Source organism: Cuculus canorus, chromosome 1, assembly GCF_017976375.1.
Source record: "Cuculus canorus isolate bCucCan1 chromosome 1, bCucCan1.pri, whole genome shotgun sequence".
NCBI classification, from domain to species: domain Eukaryota; kingdom Metazoa; phylum Chordata; class Aves; order Cuculiformes; family Cuculidae; genus Cuculus; species Cuculus canorus.
In genome coordinates this window covers 174,593,836-174,615,231 of record NC_071401.1, presented here as the reverse complement: position 1 = coordinate 174,615,231, position 21,396 = coordinate 174,593,836, and the positions used below count along the sequence as shown (strand labels likewise).

General features: G+C 36.8%; 1 protein-coding gene across 5 annotated transcripts in view; it reads left to right on the top strand.

Moving 5' to 3' along the window:
• The window catches only part of SLC16A7 (solute carrier family 16 member 7), a 91,726-nt gene that overhangs the window by 51,243 nt on the left and 19,087 nt on the right, over window positions 1-21,396 (top strand). For all 5 annotated transcript variants that reach the window (XM_054056656.1, XM_054056639.1, XM_054056664.1 and 2 more), the window contains exon 2: window positions 3,808-4,050. In XM_054056656.1, coding sequence (XP_053912631.1) covers window positions 3,837-4,050 — 214 coding nt within the window. In that variant the 5' untranslated portion in view covers window positions 3,808-3,836. The remainder of the gene's footprint in view (window positions 1-3,807; window positions 4,051-21,396) is intronic.

Sequence of the window (21,396 nt, the reverse complement as noted above, 5' to 3'; positions counted from 1 at the left end):
GTCCAATTAAGTTCAAATGTGCTGAAACCTATATAATAATAAATGCTGCATATGAGATGTTTTAAAAGTGTCTTCTTACTCTGTTTCCCTCCTATTATTTCTAAGTAGACATATGCAGCTCTTATTACAGCAAGCTACGTTCTTGTTCACTGCTTACATAAATAGGATTTATACAGGGAAACTTGAAGGAGCTTAGGAGGAAATCCTTGTGCGCAGTCTGTCTCAGGGTACAGAAAGACAGAGCAACCTCTCTGCATCTGACAGAGAGAAGTGAGACTGATGGCTTCACTCAGGACACGCTTCAGTCACTCTCCCCCTGCTGCTTCCCTGGGCGGAGGGCAGGCAGTGTTCCCAACCCGCGGCTTGCCTATAAAAGCATAGGTATGAGCAGTGCTTACTTGCTGGCATTAATCACATGATGGAATTCACATGACTGACTGAAACCACTGGTGGTGACCTTTATTTACTCAAGAGCTGTTTATGTTGCATATTTTTGTACTTTTTTTTTTCTAATACTGCCCTTTATATGAACATTGTCACACATATCTGCTTTTGTGATTTCTATCATGTCTTTTTATTCTTCACAGCCCATAATAAGCTGTGAGAGCTCTGAAAAGGCATTTTGCTTGTCACTGCTTCATTCTTCCCTCTTCTACCTCTTCCCTTGTCAGCATTTATATCCACTCATCTAAATTACTGTTGTGTTTTGGTCGCCAATGTATTGTGTTCTTGTCTGTATAATACTCAAATCTTACCAGTCAGGCTTAGATTAGAGGAACATAGATTAATGTGCCAGACAGCTTTAGGAGGGGTTCAGTTTCTGGAATATTAACTGCAAATTTTACAGGAGAAAGTTGCTTTAGCTCCTTAGCAGGTGTGGGATGTTTGAGATTTGCTGGATTTAATGTTTTTGACAAAATGAATACTTTTTTCCTCTTGGTGCACACATGTATTTATTATTTTTTTTTTATTTTTGCTTTTCACTTTTAACTAACTGGAGCTAAAATTTGCTGTGATGATCATAAAGGAACATCAGGGAAGCTACCATAAACTCTACTCTGTGGGATGAATGGGAGTTGTGAGATAAAGTGATCCAGACTCCTCTTTGTGACAGCGTAATGTGTAGTGTATGGCAGCAGACATTTACTGCATCAGTGCTATAAGCTGGCCATGCAGTGGACTTTGCAGCAGTTTGCCTCTAGGCTGGGACATATAAGAACCCACTGCCCGTTTGCTCTTCCCCCTAATGACCTCTTAGTTCACTGTGAAGCTTTTGAAGGGAAGAAAGCACTGGACTGTCAGAAACTGTTCTGCTGCCCTAAAGAGCCAAAGATAATGGGATGTTTCCAAAGCCTTGATGTCTTAGTGACATTCAGGAGCCTTCAGCATTCTTCTGACTAATGTGGTAGCAGTGATTTCTCAAAGTGGTTGTGTATTATTTTTAGGAAAAGGAGTGCTTCCTTAAGAAATTGATAATCCCTTTCTATTCTTGTGGAGAGCAAAGCCCTCATATTGTGTGACGTTACTAAAATTTATAATAGAGTTAGAAATGTTGTCAGATGAATATGAAATATGAAAACAAATAAACTCAAACCTTTGATGTGTAATAAAACAGTAGCTAATCTTTTTTTAGAAAATAAGCAAAAGTTTTCTCAGATGAGCAGGACAATTCCGGGACAGATAGCAACCTCTGGTGTTTACTATCACTCAATTTGCAGAAATAAGGTTCTACTTTTCATGCCAATATGAGTGCTTGTGCTTTTGAAGGTAGCTAATCATCACTATGTGTGTTATAAGTTATAATGGGCATTCTGACATACTGTTCCTTCTAATGGGCCCTGGTTCAGCAAAAATTGGTATTTAATTGCTCTGCCAAATTTAGGGCTCAGTAACTGGACTTGTTTCCAAGTCCATAGTTTCCACTTGCCCAACTTCTTCTAGTGGCAGGCCCTGATTTTCCTCAGTGACATATGTCAGTGAACTGATACCAAGCTGAGACTAGGAGAAGCACAAAACAAAGCGAGTGATAGGGGACACACTTCTTTCTGGACATGCATACAAAAAGAACTACATGCACTGTGAACAGAGAAATAGGTATCTGTTGCTGCCAGCAGCACATCTGTATGATATGATGCAGAAGCCAACCTTCCTGGGCTTTGCAACTTTGCATGGAAGTCAGGTGTTTGATTTAGCTTCTGTCAAAGGTTTGCTGATATCATGGTAATGTCTACAATCAGCCTCGGTAAAGTGGAAAATCAGAAGTACAGTGGTTCTATCAGAGGGCTAGCCTAGTACTGGGTAATGTTAAAAGCAACACCTTGCTAGTTTTGGGGCATATTTTGCACTTGGTGCTACATGGCATTTACCCTGAAAATACTCCAGGCACTATCCCGAGATTAATATAAGCTGACAGTTAATTTTTAGTTTTTGTGAAGATAATCATATCACTCCCACTGCTAATGCAGTTTGCTACAAGAAATTGAAATATGCCGTAAGTGGCACAAAAGAAATCACGTAGAGACTCACTGGTAATCGTAACAACAACCTACACACTGTTATCATCCACAGCTTTTGATACTGGTGTGGCAGGAGACCAGTCAAGAGTAGTAAGTTGCTTAAATGCCTAAGAAAGATACAGGGAGGAAGGAAGAATTTTCAGTTTGTGCTGCCTGTGTAGGCTGGGTTACACTGAAGAAAACACAAACTCCATCTCTCTGTTTAATAATTAGGGAATTTTATATTGGAAAAAATCTGAGAGTCACAAAATGGATTCATGCTGCTACATGCTTTCTGAAAAGATTATGAAGCATGTAGAAAGCTTATGTTTTTAGATATCAGGATGATATCTAAAATCAGTATTTATATCAGTATAAAATTTTATTGCAGGCTTTAGGAATTTTGTATGGATTATCTATAATTTCTTGAGCTACCTGTATGTATTGGTTACACCTCTCAGAACCTCTGTAAGTTATCACTGTGGTGGCATCTATGATAGTAAATTCTAAATTAGAATTCTAAATAGCTTTGGAAAGTTTCTGAGTTTATTAGTGAAAAACTTCCTGAAGTCTCTTGATGTGGAGACAAAGTAAAAATCCTACCATCAAGCTCCACCTTGTTCCTGCAAGTAATATCAACACCACCTAATATGAAGATGAAAATTTTGAAAATAAGTGTACAATATGGAATGGTAAAATTTTGTAATTATTTTATAGAGACACAGGGAATTTTAAATCGGGAGATAAGCAAGAGACATCCACAACTGTAAAAAATTTGATAATGACAGTGTATGATAAAAAAACGTAATTTATTTATTCTTTGCTGTTGTTGCTGATTATTTTGCTGAGACCAGTAAATCTTGCTGAAAAATGGCCTTTAGTGATAATTTACTGTAACTTTTTTCCATTGTTTCCTGTAAGTCCAGTTTCCAGTTTCTATTTTTTCCTGTTTCATTCCTGTACTAAATCCACACTATAGATAGAAGAGCAATATAAATTAACCCACACAAACATGTCACTTTCTGATAAGTGACTGATGGCAAATACAACTTCAGTGCCTGAGATCAAGTGTTTCATAACAGTCACCACATACTGAATAGGATTTTACAAATATTCTTGCCGTGTAATTTTCTGCAGAGTAGATTTTGCTTGTAAAGCCAGGTACTCACACTCCGTGGTCCCATGAAAGCTGGAAACTGGTCTCTTCTCTAAGGATACCTTATAATCCCTGCAGATAATGACTAAATGCTGCAATTTGACAAAGGAAAAAAGGAAAACTGTTTGAAATATTGTTTCTTCTCTTCTTTTTCAGCCTAGTTGGAGAAGAGACGAAAACCAAAAATGCCACCAGCAACAGGAACACCACAGTACCCACCTCCAGATGGAGGTTGGGGATGGGTTGTGGTCTTCGGGGCTTTTATCTCCATTGGATTTTCTTATGCATTCCCTAAAGCCATCACAGTATTCTTCAAAGAAATACAAGAAATCTTCCACACATCATACAGTGAGATAGCTTGGATATCATCGATAATGTTGGCTGTCATGTATGCAGGAGGTAAGACATTTATGAAATTCACAAATATCATAGTTTGGGTTCTTTTTCTATGATCTTAAAGCATTTAAAGTTAATTGCTACCTGATTTATAGTTATTACCTAAAGAATTTACCAAAACACTTACTTCTTTTTGTACGATACCTTATCAGAGTGTATTGGTAGCCATATCATCATTTGAGTACTGTTTACTTTCCCTTTAAACATATGTTACATTCTCTTCTTTTTTGTTTTCCTTTTATGGCCTTTTGTTTGTTTTTCTTCCCAATTCTGCTTTGCAAAGTTGCCCTAAATTCACAGTTTCTGAGAGCCATGTTTTCCAACAAAGAAATGCCCAGTAACTTTTCCTTACACTGGGAATGCATTTTCTCAGTTTCCACTGCCTCAGTGAGATCTCAGTAGATCAGATGATGAAGCTTAAACACAGAGAATTATTACGGCAATGAGGGTTCATTAGTCAGGCACAGGTATTCGTCTTAAGACAAGGGTTTTATATCTTGTCGCTGTTTATCCTAAAATACAATCCTACTTTCCGCTTATACTGAGAGCTATCTTTCATACATGACATCTGTGTGATAGCTAATATACAGACGATCTTATTCTCAGGACTGAAATGAACAGTGACCATAAATTCTCTGATATCTTTTTTCTTGTGAGCAAACAAGTAAAGAACAAGACAGATGAAGAAGCATTTTAAAGTTTAAAGCCATGATTAAGTACTAAGTGTACTTCTGACCTCATTGGAAGGTTTTCTGTCTATCAACCTCAAAGACTGTTAAATTCTGCTTAATTTCTTCATTCCTTCAGAATATTTCTTTTTAAATATTGCTGTGAGCTAGCTGCTACTTAGGCAAAACACTTTTTCAGGCAGTCCAGAGGTCTGAACAAAAGCTTTTATCAGGCGATAGATCTGGCATTGCTCTTTCTTTGGATGTTGTGAGGTAACCAATTGGAAGATCTCAGACTGGTTGCAAATATGGAGCAATGAAATGCATACATCTATTGTTGTATGTATACATATGTATAAATGTATATACATAGAAACTGAATCACTGAAGAGCATCATTCCAATATTTTTCAGAAGTGGTATCTGTGTGATAGTAAGTTACGGTGTTATCAAGCCCTGGAAACAGCTTGTTGAAGGAAACATGAAGTCTTGGTTTTAGCATGGTAATTTTTTTATCTCTTATTTTAACCTACACAAGCTTTGGCACCTGAATGAACCTAGCTCCTTTAGCAGTCAGGGAAGAGGGCTAGGTGCCTACTACAAGCTACACAAGTTGTTCCCTCTAAATAGCTGTTAGTCCTCTCTGACTATAAAAATGAACCTGCAGACAGCATAGCATTGCCTGAAGCACCTCAGGTAAATATTTTTAAGGTAATGGCATGGAAAAAAAAGATCCTTTCTTTCAAGCTCTGGCAGACACAAAAACCTTATAATGATATCTTGGCAAGTGGTGTCAATTTCAACAAAAACTTGCTGTTCAGATATTTTGATCCCATTTTTATTCATATCCTATCAAAGAATCATAAAGGGTTTTATAGAGTCAGCAACTATAACCAAGTGATTCACCAAAATTCATGAGATGAAAAAGTAACTAATGCAACCAAGAACAGAGTAGAAGAGTAGGTTTATCCCATCACATTTGTGTCCCCTCTAACATAGTTGCTTCTTAAAGACGCATCAGCACTTCCACTGCAGAGTGCACATTGGTAACTGCGGAGGCCCCTGAACAAATGCTGGATCCATCTGTATGAAGAGAAAAGAACAGGTATTGAAAAGCCAGAATTTTGCTTCTGCTTTCCCTGTGGTCTGATTTTTCACCTGGACTCTTTCATCGTGCTTTCTAATAGGAGCTAAGTTTTCCAAGGGCAGACTTTCTTTGTAGTGCAGGTGCTTTTCTTTTGTCTTAACTTTTGAATAATACCTAATTTATGCTATTTCTGTCATCTCTGAGTTCACCCAAGCTTTATTAACCATACAGAGGCAAATATCAGGATACTTAGATGTGGTCATTTTTATCTGCAAGTTCAACACACACAACTTTTAAAGTAAAATACGAAGTGTTCAGTACTTCTGCTTTTTCTCTAATACTTTTACTGTTCTGAGTATCTGGATACGAACTTCATCTGTACATTGACATTAAACATTACAAAATGGTTTACTATTCATTCTGCTAACGCCTACCTGAGTCGCTATGAAGTTGCACAGGAAAAGTAAGCAAAGTTGTTTGGATATCTTGTTACAGACCTGTGGTTTTAAAATGCTGAGAATGACGACCTTGCCTGATATAAACACTCTTTGAAGCCATAGCTTCTCTAGAACCACTTCCTAAAAAATAGGCCATTTAGACAATCACTGGCAGAATATGAAATAGGAGTCAGGAAAAACATTTCTGAAGGAAGTCACTCCATTGTTTTTACTGTCTGAAGGTGATTTGATTCCTTAGCATTTGATGTGTTGTGATGTGAAATACATGTTCAGACCATGAGTAGAAGGTGTATTGTTTACTATGAAGTGTGATGTGTATGTCTGCAATGAGCAGTTTGTTCATCATACTGCTAATTAAGGCAATGTGAAAACATCTAAGATCTGTTATCCTCATTAGTGCTTAGCATTCAACGTATTAATCATCACAGTGGGGTCAGTGAATAAGTTGGAGTCTGTGCAGACACTCTTCGCTTTGGAGGCTGCAGCCTCTTGCTGTAATTAGCTGGCATCTGTGTTTCGGTAACAAGGTATTAACTTACCTTTCAATGCCTGAGGAAAAAAAAAAGAAACTAATAAAAGGCATCCAGTAAGGAGCTAAAAGAATGTTAATTATGTTTATCACTTACTTCATACTTAGAATAAATGGCATTAAATTATAGCAGACCATCTGGCAATCCATATGGTCTCCTGCAGTCCTGGTTAATTCCAGCAAATAGGTCAAGCACGGCACTCACCCCGTTAGGAAAGCACTAAGCAGAGGTGACAAATTTGATAAATCAAATCAAAATGAAACTTCTCTCTCAGCTTAATCTGGCATAATATGCATTTTTATACTGGTTTTAGCTGGATTTTTGTTTATTTTTCTGTTGTTGGTTTGTTTCGTTTTTTTAAGCTCTCTCTTTCTGCCTCCCCCCTTCTCCTGGAAGTTTGTTAGAGTTTACTAAAAAGGCATCCCAAAAAGCAAGATCTTGTGATGTTATCAAGGTTACACGTATTGCACAGCCTCTACTGTTCAACCTGTACTTGAAAAAAGTATCCTCTGGAGAAGAGCAATAGTTCAGTCTCCATGGCAACTCCTCCTTCCGCCTCTCTTGAGCCGAGTCTGTCAGTTGTATTGAATTAAGGGTGTTGGATTTGTGATGGACTCCTGCACCCAAGAGACTGTGACTGAGACCACCAAATTTTTGTTACTGGAGGACACGAGCTGGGATAAAATGGAATTAGCTGAGTTACTTTGACAGGGAAACGTGTTTCTGTATGTGTACGAACACATGTATATAAAATGTGTGTGCGTGTATTTGTTCTTATATACATAAACTATATATGTATTCATATACTTATAGAGACATATTTGTGCTCTAACAGACACAAACATTAAGGAATCCATGAAAAAGATCAAATATGTTTGACCTCAAGTTCTTCCAGTTCCTTCTTCTCTTTTTCATAATTTCACTTCTCACTTTGTTCAGCGTTAACAGCCAAAGGTGATTAGAGAGCTTCTTATCAGAGCTCAATCTTTTTCCGGTAAAAATGTTTTCATTGCTTTTAGTGTAGGTTTGATAGGAACCTTAGTGGCAGCTATGAAAGCCATGTGACAGATCTGGTGATTTCAGCTGACCTTGAGTTTTAGATTTCCTCAGGGAAAAAGCAGTTGGTTTACTTACTTGTCTTTAACTCTTTTTTTCTGTCATTTTTTCTGAGGACAATTGCAGTTTGGATCTTTTGTTTCTTCATTTTGTTTGTTTGGTATTTTTTCCAAAATATCTTTTTGAGTGTGACATTGGGTTATAGCAATTAGATTGAAAGCTGATAAATCCTTCAAGCCATGTTTAACTGTGAAATGTGGGATAGTCTTGCTGAAGTTCAGAAAAAAGAAAGGTCCATTTAAATTTTAGATAGTATTTCAAAGTAAATAGTTTTAAAAGCATCTTTGGACTCCTTTTGAAGGAAGATGCTGTATGAATGTGAGTAGTGGCCATTAAAATTTTACAAAACATTCTTACAATTAAAAAATCTAGCATTTAATAGCTTCCTCTCTTTTCTTTGTTTCTTTAAGTTATTCAAGTTTGAATTTAAGTATTTCCAAACAGTAGTAAACACTTGAAGGATATTTTAGGTGGCAACACAAAAGTAACCCTTAGACAAGTTTTTATTTTGATTTTGTCAAATATTAATTTGGAAAATAACTTATCATATGGTATGTTCAAAATATTTGTGATTTTTTTCTCAGTAGGTGTTTTGGTGATATTGCTGTGAAGATGAAATGGCATGCTTAGTGGAGATGACAGTTGCAAAATCCATGTAACACAAACAACAGATGGCTATAGATTTTTAGTTTTGGACAGAACCTGGGCTCCTACACTTTTCTTCCTCCCTGGTAACATTTTTTTATTTTGGTTTTACACATACTGGCACAAGACAGTCAGTGGCCATATATAAGGAGATTGAGAAGCTTTCTTAAATTGACCTGTGTCCTTTGTTGTCATGGACAAGTGTTTTTCTCCATCAGAAAATGCAAAGTGTTGAATTTTAATAACCTCATTTAGAGTGCCCTTGAAAGCAAAACTTATCAAGTTTCCAAATGCCTCATGGGCATGAGGGAATACTTCACATTTAGCCTAAAATATATGGAAAACATCTATGTCAATTTTATTTGAGACTCCTAGATAAGGGAAAAGAACTCACAATGAGGTGGGACGAGAGCAGAGCATTTTGAAGCTTACTAATAAAGGGAGATAAGTGCAAAAAAGAAGTAAGAGGAGTAACAAAAATATAAATTTATAGTAGTTAAGTTTTAAGACCTGAATGCTAAGGAAGCCTGATAAAGCCTCTGAAGGGTAATACAGCCATTTCTTATATTTCTTGGAAGGCTTTGAGCTTTAGTAAAACTGTACCATGTAAGGCAGCGTTCTGTGATAGCGAGGGCTTCATTAAAGAGAGGTGTCCCCTAAATCTTCAAAAATGCTCTTTAAAATGGTCATGAGAAGAAAGATGAAAAAAGGCAGATCTGTTGAAAAGGATTTTACACATATCTTTTTTTTTCAAACAGGTTTATCTTCCTATCTACAAGAACAAGCTGGCTTTTTACTATGCAACTTGTTGTGTTTGACTGAACAGATAAGATCTAATTGTTAAGTATTCAGTGCCTTTTGGGAATCCAATTATCTCAGATATTAATGAAACGTAGCTTTTACTGGGATCTCGTAAGCCATACTCAGGAAGCCAGTCTGCCACTGGGAGAAAGAAGATGTTTCTTTTCTTTTTTTGTACACTTATGTTAATTTTTAATAACTGTCAGAGAGACATTACATGACAAAGAATTCCCTCTGTGCTTCTACCAAGCTCTTGCAGCATCCAAACCATAGGTTATTAGTAGTGATTTTATGCATATCATAGAAATATTTGTGGTAAATTTAACGAACTCATGCCCTTTACTAAAACAGTTCTCACTTACATATAAGCAAGCAATGTGGATTACATAATGAATGTTAGTTAGGCACTCTTTTTGTAGTTAAGATATTGTATTTGCCTTGATCTTTATTTGTGTTTATAGCCAGGCATTTCTATAAGTCAAGTAATCAATACTGACAGCTGTTTTTATCTGCAAAAAAAGATTCTTTTTTCTGTCTCAGTTCAAGTAACAGCTCAAAGTCAAACAATAATAAATAACATGCATCACAAAATACAATTTCTAAGGGACTAAAACTTCGAGTTTGTTTAAGAAAGATATCAAGGGACAAACTTAGGCCTTTGATATGTTCACTGAGCTTGTGAAACTTTGTAAAACTTTGACGAAGAATGCTTATTTTGTGTGTACTAATAATGTTGGATTAGTTCCCATACAGTTTTTCATATCACTGGATCATACAATGGTTGTATTTGTGATGTGTGTCACATAATTCAAAGGTAATGAAACAATGGCCTAGCACAACTGGGAATCATGAGGTATTTAAGCAGATGTTAGAGAAGCACTTTGGGGAAGGAAAAGTCTATCTGCTCATGCTGTGTATACCTTTGTAGTCACACCAGCACTTCAAATAAAATAATAAACGCAGCACTTTAAAAAGAACTTATTATAGAATTTTACTGGCCCATTGTTGTGGAATGTCTAAGAACTATTCCCTTGTTTATTTTGAAGGGTATATTCAAGGGAAACAGAGTTTTGCCGATATATTTAGAAGATATTCTAAGTCAGTATCAAGTGGCAACAGCTGAGAGTTTTGCTGTGATCCACAAAGATCATACAATGATTTGAGTTGCAAGGGACCTTAAAGAACATCTAGTTCTGGGACATCTCCCACTAGACCAGGCTGCCCAAGGGGCCATCCAACCTGGCCTTGAACACCTCAAGGGAGTGGACATCCGAAACTTCCCTGGGCAAAATGTTCTGGTGTATCACCATGGTCATCATGAGGAATGTCTAATCTGAATTTTACCCTTTTCAATTTAAAGCCATTCCCCCTTGTCCTGTGACCACAGCTTTCCTGTAGGCCCCCTTCAGGTACTGGAAGGTCGCTGTAAGGTCTCACAGGAGCCTTCGCTTCTAAAGGCTGACCAAGTCCAAATTTTTTTTTTTTTTTTTTTTCTCTGCAGTCATTAACAGAGGGAAATGGACCAGGGATTTAATGATGGGTTTATTCCGATGTCAGGGGGGCTACAGAAATCCAAGATTGAGGAGGTTTTAAATTGTCTTTTATGGTTACTTCAAATAGTCTTTTAATTGATTTAACAGTGATACTGTACTAAGATCATGTAAATAAAAGATCATAAACTACTGCAGCTTTAGCAGGTAATACTTGTTTCATTGCTACATACAAGCAAAAGAAAATCTTACCTATCTCTTCCATAAATTTCAGCAGATTTTGTTTTTTTTTTTCAATTATCAGGAGACAGTTAAGCCTTTTCACTGCAGTTTTATTTGACTTATGTTTGAATATGTACTATGGCAATCAAATGTAAAAATGTGATTAAAATAGGAGAACATATTGTGAAATTAGATGTTGATTTCTTCATCTAGTTCAAACATTTCTTTGAGCACTTTCCCACTGATGGTGGGAACATATGCCCTGTTTGGTTTTCTATGTTTGTTGCTTTGAAATGCTTACCATAAACTGTGTCGACTGTTAGAAAGCTTTGAAGGAAGTAGTGCTACCATTATAGCTTTTTAACAATAGTAACTAGAGGTTATGTGGACAGGATTCATGTGTTTAGCATGGCGCCTACATCTGAACCAGTTGTCTGGACATCTTCGGTTGTCAGTCAATCAAACTGGGAATTCCTGATTTGTCTCTTTCTAAGATATATGTCTGAAGCACATCAAATAAATCACGATTTAGAAACACTTCTTTGTCTTTTGAGTGCTAAATGAATCTAGAGGAAGAGTTCAGAAGGCCATTTCACACAAAACAGGTGTTGCCACACTATGTGATTGTTGCCCTATTCTAATACATTATGTTTCACTCCTTACAAATGTTGAAATCTAAGAATGTTCCTACTTGTTAGAGATCTGCTTGATGGATAGTGATTTTTGAGTTTGGTCTAGTTGAGGTTTAATTTTCTTCTTGAATTTTCTTCTTGTGCATGGGTGGTAATTCTCCCACATTTCAGTGACACTAACTCAGTTGTATTAGTTTTGATACTGCTAAAACTACCTGGTAATTTTAAGATTACCTCTTAACTTGTAAATCTTCTCTAATCTTGCAATGACTTTCCTGATACCGATAATTCCCTTATTTCCGTCATCAGCCAAGAGGAAAACACAGCTTGGAGACCAGTTGGTTTATCTCACAATTAACCAAGTTTACAATCTTTTGTAGTTGATTATAACCTCACAGTAATCTATGGATCTGTTATGTTTTCCTCTGTTCTGTAAATGATTTAAAAATTGAGTACACTCCTGCCTCTTTGTCATGAGATTCCCAAACATCTCCCTATCGGTATCAGCTGGCAGTATCCTGGCTTTTATCTTCTTATTATTTTCTACAATGTAGAATATAGCTTATGTTAGGACGTCCCAAGGACTCTGCAATGGCTTTCAGGGTAAGACTGGCACAGGAGAAGACAGCAGGTGTCCTGTTTGGCCTTCCCTAGAAAGGGGAGTAATTGTGTGTCCTTGGAAGTCAAATTTCACTCAGAAAAACTTCAGCAGCAGTTCTGTTCTAAATACTTTGAATTACTGGCATATACCCAAATGGCAGAATTAATCCCTCTTTATCTTGACATTGCTAAGCTTCAACTGTTTGTAATTAAATAGCTGACTCGTGTCATTTGCCTAACCAGAATAGTTGTAATTTCCAGAGCAGCAAGTAAATAAACAAAGTGCAGGAGGTTTTGCTTCTTGCTACTTGAAAACTCTTTCCAGGGACTATTCAATCCATAAGAAACCAAGACTCTGTAACTATTAATAATAAATGTTTAGTTAAGGAATGTAGGGCTTTAAAGCTGGTGAGAAGCAGCATGACACTACTTATGGTGTAGTATGAGTTTTTAGTTAGTTTACCTGGATATGTGCCCAGCAAAATGCAGTAAAACAAAATAGCTATATTATTGATAAAGAATGTTATGTCATATGCTACGTATGGTCAATCTGTAAGTCTTATTTGAATTTATAGCCAAATATTCTAGAGTCACAGTTTGGCAAGTGACACTGGAAAAGTAGAAAATGACAGTAGGAAAACTTGAAACAAATCCATTGATACACATAGTGATGAGTGACAGTTTTCACTGATGTTATGCTTTTAGCAGACATGTATAACTGCCTGAGACTCCATTCCAAGTATGGGCACCGCAGTGCTAATCCTGCAATACGTGTTTAATTTTAAATACTTTAGTGATTTCATGAAGTTCAAAGTTAAAATTAATTTTTCACCTGCTTAAAGTCAGTGTATAAACATGTTTATATATTTATGCAAATATGTTCATCCGTAGGTGTTTGTAACATCAAGATCTCTTGACAGTGTACCTTCAATGAGTTAAGTGCTCCCAGAGGCACTAATTAAAATCTCATTTTTATTTGTATCAACTGTAAAAAGACATTATCCATAAATGATTCATGCCTTTTCTCTCAAATAAAATATAAATAAATATAGAAGATTAGCTTTGAGGATTTATAGCATTTAAGCAAAACTGGCAGTATTCACTTTATTAAAGTACTTATTTGATTAAACTTTTGACTTATTTTTCAGTAAGCTTGTCTCTGCTTCATAAATAAAAAAAAGTAAATCTAAGGACACGGTACAATTTGACCTTAAGCACAAGTCTCCTACCTTCAATTTTAATTTATTGGATTCCATAAAGTTCCAGTGCTGCAAAGTGCACTGAGGGGTGCAGAATCAGGCACCATGACTCTAAGGATTGCTCTGATCATTCATTGAAGAAACAGACTATGTAACGAAATACTTTCAGGTAATGACCTGAAATTGTACGATTCTCACATGAGAAGGGAAGTAGACAATGCTAGAGATGGTAGTAGGGGGCTGATGGCTTGCATAACCATTTTCATTTAACACATTTTTATTGTCATAAGAAGTTACAGAAAATCTAAATATAAAATAAAGTTTGACAAAAAAACCCTCCCCAAACTTCTCTCTCCTATGGGCTGGACTTGCAGAAGGACTATACCCAGAGTCCTGAGGGAATTGGCTGATGTGGTTGCCAAGCCACTCTCCATGATATTTGAAAAGTCATGGCAGTCAGGAGAAGTCCCTGGTGACTGGAAGAAGGGTAACGTTGTGCCCATTTTTAAAAAGGGTAGAAAAGACGATCCTGAGAACTACCGACCTGTCAGCCTCACCTCTGTGCCTGGGAAGATCGTGGAACAGATCCTCCTAGAAGCTATGCTAAAGCACATGGAGGGCAGGGAGGTGATTAATGGCAGCCAGCATGGCTTCACCAGGGGCAAGTCCTGTCTGACCACCTTAGTGGCTTTCTATGATGGGGTAACTGCAGCAGTGGACACAGGTAAACCGACGGATGTGATCTATCTAGATTTTATATAGATCCTTTGATCTATAAAGCCTTTGACACAGTCCCCCTCAACATCCTTCTCTCTAAATTGGAGAGATATGGATTTGATGGGTGGACTGTTAGATGGGTAAGAAATTGGTTGGATGGTCGTATTCGAAGAGTAGTCGTCAATAGCTCAAGCTCCAGATGGAGGTCCATGGCAAATGGTGTCCCGCAGGGGTCCGTACTGGGATCAGTGCTGTTCAGGATCTTTATCAATTATATTGACTGCGAGATTGAGTGCACCCTCAGCAAGTTTGTGGATGACACCAAGCTGAGCGATGTAGTTGCCACACTGGAAGGACAGGATGTCATCCAGAGGGACCTGCACAAGCTGGAAAAGTGGGCCTCTGAGAACCTCATAAGGTTCAACAAGGCCAAGTGTAAGGTCTTACACCTGGGTTGAGGCAATCCCTGTTTTCAGTACACAATGGGAGATGTCGTGATTGAGAGCTGCCCTGCAGAGAAGGACTTGAGAGTGCTGGTTGATGAGAAGCTCGACATGAGCCAGCAATGTGCACTCCCAGCCTAGAAGGCCAACCGTATCCTGGGCTGCATCAAAAGAAGCGTGGCCAGCAGATCGAGGGAGGTGATTCTGCCCCTCTGTTCCTCTCTTGTGAGACCTCATCTGGAATACTGTGTCCAGTTCTGGAATCCTTAATGTGAGAAGGATATGGAGCTGTTGGAATGGATCCAGAGGAGGGCTGCAAAGATGATCGGAGGGCTGGAGCGCCTTCCCTATGAGGACAGGCTGAGAGAGTTGGGGTTGTTCAGCGTGGAGAGGAGAAGGCTCAGAGGAGACCTTATGGCGACCTCCCAGTACCTGAAGGGCGCCTACAGGAAAGCTGGAGAGGGGCTATTAATAAGTTGGTGATAGGACAAGGGGGAATGGGTATAATCTGGAGAGGGAGAGATTTAGACTAGACATTAGGAAGAATTCCTTCACCATGAGGGTGGTGAGACACTAACACAGGTTGCCCAGGGAAGCTGTGGCTGCCCCATCCCTGGAGATGTTCAAGGCCAGGTTGGATGGGGCCTTGGGCAGTCTGCTTTAGGGGGATGTCCTTGCCCATGGCAGGGAGGTCGGAACTAGACGATCTTTAAGGTCCCTTCCACCTTAACTATTCTATGATCCTATGATTCTATACTTTCCAGAATGTGCTGCTGGAAATAATCTCAGTGAGGTCCAATGTGTGTTCTGTACTGCATATACAATGAGAAACACAGACTAACAGTTGAGGTTACACTAAAGTAACAAACTGTAGAACTGCATTTTTTTAGGATGTTTTGGTAATTAATGCAATGTAGTTCTAAATGACCTGAAAGAAAATGTTTGCAAGTATTTTGAAAAGCTAAGAGGAAAAATTAGATCATGGGAATGCCACTTAGTTATGTTTCTAATTTGTTTATTTCTATGATGGAAGATGTTTGAGGTAATTCAGAGTGACTTACTTGAAGAGCTTTAATCCAACTGAATATTCTGGGACTTGAAGTTTTTATTTCAGCTTGGGAAAAAAATGAATGATAAAGCATAAGAGCGTTTCATGCAATGCTGGTTCTAATTTTATGTATCATTCATTAAAATTCAAATAGCATGTCGCAAAGATAGTACATGTGGGAGTGATTCTTTTGTCTTTCACATAACACCATAGTTTATACCTGTGCAAAGAATGTGCAAGGTTATACAAACCATTGCCATTCTGATTTAGAAGCTTTTCATATTTACTTACTCAAATGTAAACAATAACCTGAGTGTAAAGCACTTGACCCTGTGCTCAGAGAAACAGAGCTGAAGTGGCATTTGGGATTAAGACAAGAAGAAATTTATATCATAGAATTTATTCTAGATAATTTCATAGAATAGAATAGTTTGGATTGGAAGGGACCTTAAAGATCATCTAGTTCCAACCCCCCTGCCATGGGCAGGGACGCATCCAACTAGATCGGATTACCCAAGGCCCCATCCAACCTGGCCTTGAACACCTCCAGGGATGGGGAATTCACAACCTCATGTGTTGTGTGGGGGCATGTGTATTTTGCTGTAAAGTACTAGGGACAATCAAGGGAAAAAAGAACAAGGAGAGAAGAGATTAGAACTCATTCCTAGATTATTGATTAGTTAGTAGATATTTTCCTGAAGATTATTATTTTTAAAAAGCAGTTAAAATGTGGGTGGTCTGAAGTTTAAGTAAATTGGAAAATGTTGTGTTCTGAACCTGTGGGACACTTTCAAAATTCTGTTCACTAAATTGTCTCCAAAGATTTTGCTTCCTCTGGGGTGTAATAAAGGCTACTGATTCTGGGACTGCTGAAATAAACAAATGGATTGAAATATGGAAAATGTCACATAAATCTTGCTACTGCTATTGATCAAGAAGACAGTGTTGTGACAACTTTTGGATTTTTGTTATTCTAGTTTTGATTTGTTTTCCTTCATGTTTCTAACCATTTAAGAATTTAAGTTCATTTTGATCTTTTTGACCTGGAAGACGAAGTATTCAGTGTTGTCTTTACGTATCATTCTATAATTTAACATTTTTAATATGTTATTGAAACATATTATTATGTTATTTTTTCACTTGTCTGAAAACAGGGAGAGCCCCCCCCACCCCAAAGAGCTTCACTTTCAGTTGACGATTGAATGTAGTTGTGCCTCCTTCCACCTCTCACCCTAGCTTTTCAGGCTCCACTTTTGCAAAATACTTGGAAAAATGTGAACTTTGTACCTGGTGTGATCCGATTAATATACTACCAATGTCTGCAAGTACCTTAGGTGCCAAAACCTAGTAAAAATTCTGAGTTCCCATTTTGTATGTCTTTGAATTACAAATAAATTCCATTCCCCCACCTCTTTCCTTTTCCTTTCCTTTTCTTTCCCTTCCCTCTTCCCTCTTCCCTCTTCCCTCCTTCTTCCAATTCCCCCAGTGTGTTGTGAGTTAAATGTTCTTCACATATATTTACCTTACGAAGTTCTTCATCATGATCTGATTTATGGCCTGTAAAGGAATTTGGGAAATTCCCACTCTTAAGCGTCTAACATTTACTACTGAAAGTCATCATGTGCATTTTATTGGATATTATTAAAAATGCAATTATAATGAAAATAGTGGTAAAATAATGTTTTAAGTACATTTTAAGCTTAATTGATACTTATATGTTAAATGCAAATACATTTGGAAATAATCTTACAATGTTGTTGACAATGAACTAACTATGACGACTTCTCAGGACATTTCCAAATTATAAATACATCTGGATTTATACTTCTTGTTACATGTATTCTGAATATGTAGATGAGATTTAACGATCCACTCATGATCCATAATTCACAGTAAGTGGTTCGCAGAAACATCGTAGGGAGTAGATTGAGTATTTTCAATTTATACACTGCAAAATTGAGACCAGAAAGGAATATGATGATGGAGCAACTAGAAAGCAATATGTATCTTACGCTTTCTCTAAACTTGTATATTATTGCAAGTAACAATATATAAGGAATCATTTCCAAGCTGAATTAGCTATACTAATGCTGTTAGTTAAGTTATGCCGGAAGAAAATAAACTGTAGGATGATGCACAGGGTAAAAACGGGATATTCTATGAAGATTAATATGATGGGCAATTTGTAGAAGACAGAGAAATCCAAATGATAATGTTAATCTTAACTGAAGTTGGCTGAATTTTTCACAGTAAATGCATTATCTGAAAAGTGTAATTATTTGACTTGCAGAGAATATATCCTACACTTGTAAGAACTGCTAAATAGCCTGTGCAAGATCTTCTGAATCTGTTTGCTATGACTTTGTGCTCTCTGTGATGCCTGCTAGGCTTCCAAGTGACAAAATATTATTCTGCTTCCAGAAAAAGTAGACAGAGATTTTTAAGAAGGTGTATAAAAATCACAAATAATAAAAGGTAATAGGAAGTGGCAAGTAATGAAAATTTATAGATATTGTGTTTACATGTGCACACAGAGATTTGTAGAAAAGCAGTCATTCCTCAAAGAGGAAGACATTAAAAAAAGGAATATTTGTAACTACCTAACAACATGGTTTAGGAAAATATCTTTGGAGAATTAAAGTAAATATTTGCAAGCCCTGTTTGTTTGGAATTTTTTTTTCTTCCCAGTGGTTAGTGCTGATATTAACAACGTAACTCTTATTTTGAGGTTGTTACAATTGTAGTTGTGATAATGGTATACTGTAATATCTGTCTTTGTTTTCATTTTTATGATTTTGCAGATCAATACAGGGTTTTTTTCTCCCTTTGTATCAACAGAAAACAATTTCTTGTCAATGTGGTTCACAATGTCAGTAAGCCGTAAAGACAAGTTTTATAGCTAGAAATTGTAATCTACTTTGGCAAAGCACAAGATACTAAGAACTTAGTCTCCTTCAGTTAGAAATTTTCAAATTTTTTGAAACTGAAAGGCTGAGCTCAGAAGTTTCCAGGTGAAAAAATGGGACGAGTACTTTCTATTATCCCAGTAAACTCCTTCCTCCCTTCCCCCTTATGTATATCATTAGGAATACAGCAATCAGATGAGGAAAAGTGTCAGAGTTTGTGTGCGCATGTGTGTATGGGAATACGTATTCTCTGTCTCTGGGTATAGTAGATATTTTTAAAGACTATTTTTGAGACAAAAAAAACGGTAAAAATACTGAATAGCTGTAAGGAACCTCTAGCTTTAGATTAGTATTAGTTTTCCTTTGTTCCCTAAAAGCAGACATGTTAGATAGGATTTATTTTAATCTTTTCAGAAATGTGATACTTCTTTAAGTATAAGTGCTCAAGCACAGATATTACCAAATTGAACTAAATCTTTCATTTGCAACCATCCACAAAGAGAGGAGCAGCCACTGAGATAAATAGATAAAACTTCAAGGATGAGACCTCTGGAAGAAAACCTTTAAATGTTTTCATTGGAACATTTCTGTGCTTTGAGTTATTTCTCCTGAAATCCCTCATGAAACCTTGAAGAGGATTTAAATTTAGTAAAGTTTATTATTAATACCTTCGTATTAACTACTGCTATAGAGTATTATACTCAATAATATTTACATATTAATATTATTATATTTACTGTATTTCTGGAGAGGAAAAATGAGTAAGTCCTTGTTTTGTTTTTCATTTGAAGAAGTAACCTTTAATGGCATAGCTTCATTGTATGTGTCAACAGTAACATTTTTTAATCGGAATCCCAAACACTTTTTTTGGATCTGAAAAGCTGTTTGAAATTTATATTCATGCAAGTCTATGAATTCCTGAGGAGTTGATTACAGTTAAATAGTAACCTTTAAATACTTATTGCTGTCTCTTCTGCAGGAATCTTTCATATGAAGTACCTCACATCTGCCACTGAATTTTCTTATGTTCATGTTGATACACTACGTGACATTTACTGTTTAAGTTACAAGTTAGTCGCATTACTTTTCTGAGAAGAAAAGGATGTTTTTCTGAGAAGTCCATTTGTGATGCACATATCATGTGCTGATGCTATTTCCAGCTATCCTCATTACAGAGGCATGAAAAATATGTGCCTGATGGTACAATGTCTCTATTTATATGCATCTCTCTTACAGGTGCTTTGGTTCCACTTCACCATTAGCTTGTTCCCTCCTTTGTTCTTTCTTGTTTCTTGCCTTTTTCCAAGTTGAAAGATTAGTTTTTTGCAAATATCCACGCATGGGCTTTACTTTGCTTGGTGATACTGAAGGTGGCAGGAATACAAATAAAAGGAAAGTTTGAAAAAATGCTGGAACATTTTTCTGCCTCTGACTTCATTTCACAATAAATATATCAAAGTGAAATTTAGGGTATTAATGTTAGAATAGAATTCTTTTTCAGAATCATAAATGTTTCTGAAAACTGCTGTGTTCAGCAGCTCACGGAATTACACTGATTTCCTAATAAATAATATGAGGTTTCATATTACTAATTTCCGAAGAAATGTCATAAATCATCTTAAAGTCTTCTGCTTTGTGATCAAGTGTTTTAGTCTTTCATGAAACAAATTCTGTATCAGAGCATGCAAAAGGTAATTAACACAGAGCATTGATATGTATCCATGTAAATAATCAGCATGGCTATTCTTTGGTTGAAAAGTGAGCAATCTTTGAACTTTTTTAAATTCATGAGTATAGATTAATTTGCTGACTTGAAGGTGTTTTCTAAATTACATGGTCCATTGCTTCGTACACATTCACACCCTAGCAAACAAGAATAAAGCCTGTAAGACAAAGAACAGCTTTAATCAAAATACATAAAGCCCTTGGTTCATGCCTCTCATGTATCACTGGTTAAATCCTCAAAATACCCAAAAGGATCAAGGTTCTCTAATTTCTACATAAAATAAATACATTTAGAGCAAGCACCAGCACCACTGATCATGTATTTTGTTTCTTCTGAGCATTTCAGGAAAAGAATAGCTCATATTTGCAGACAAACATACATGTTTCTGACTTGAGCACAGCAGTTCTAAATTATCAGGAGGAACTATTTTTGAAGGAGCAACTATGAAGAGGCAGCCAATGTGCTGAGGTGTTCTACCATCAGCCAGCTCCTATGACTTGCCACACACATAATTACTGTATTTCTTACAGAAGTCCTAAGGAATATCTGAAGGGCAAATTAATCAGTAATAATCAAACGATAGACATGTAATAGAATTCAAGGATCCTTCAGGACACAAGTGAGAATGTGTGCTTTCAGGGTAATGACACTGAGGAAATGCGGTTAGAGGAGGAGAACTGGTGAGCAAAGTGTGATGGATGGTTCAACGACTGACTGCTTATTCCACTGCATGCTGAGCTTTCAGCTGCTGAGCTATCTTAACTCATAGTTCAGCACCTTAATTCAATGTTAGCCATTTCTTTTTGGTGGTATTTATTCCAAGAATATTTTTTCTCTTTGTTTTCTGTCAAGTTTAGTTTATTATCTAGATTTATGAAATCAGTGCAGCCAGTTGTAAATGTTATATAAAATGGAGAAAAAATACCGCCACATGCATAAAATGCAGAGAAAGCTTTCCAAAGACTGTTTAACTATGTTACCTTCATTGCTGTTACACAAACACACAGGTTTGTGTATCAGAAACACAGGTTAACATTCCCAGAAATGTGATAGAGAATCTAA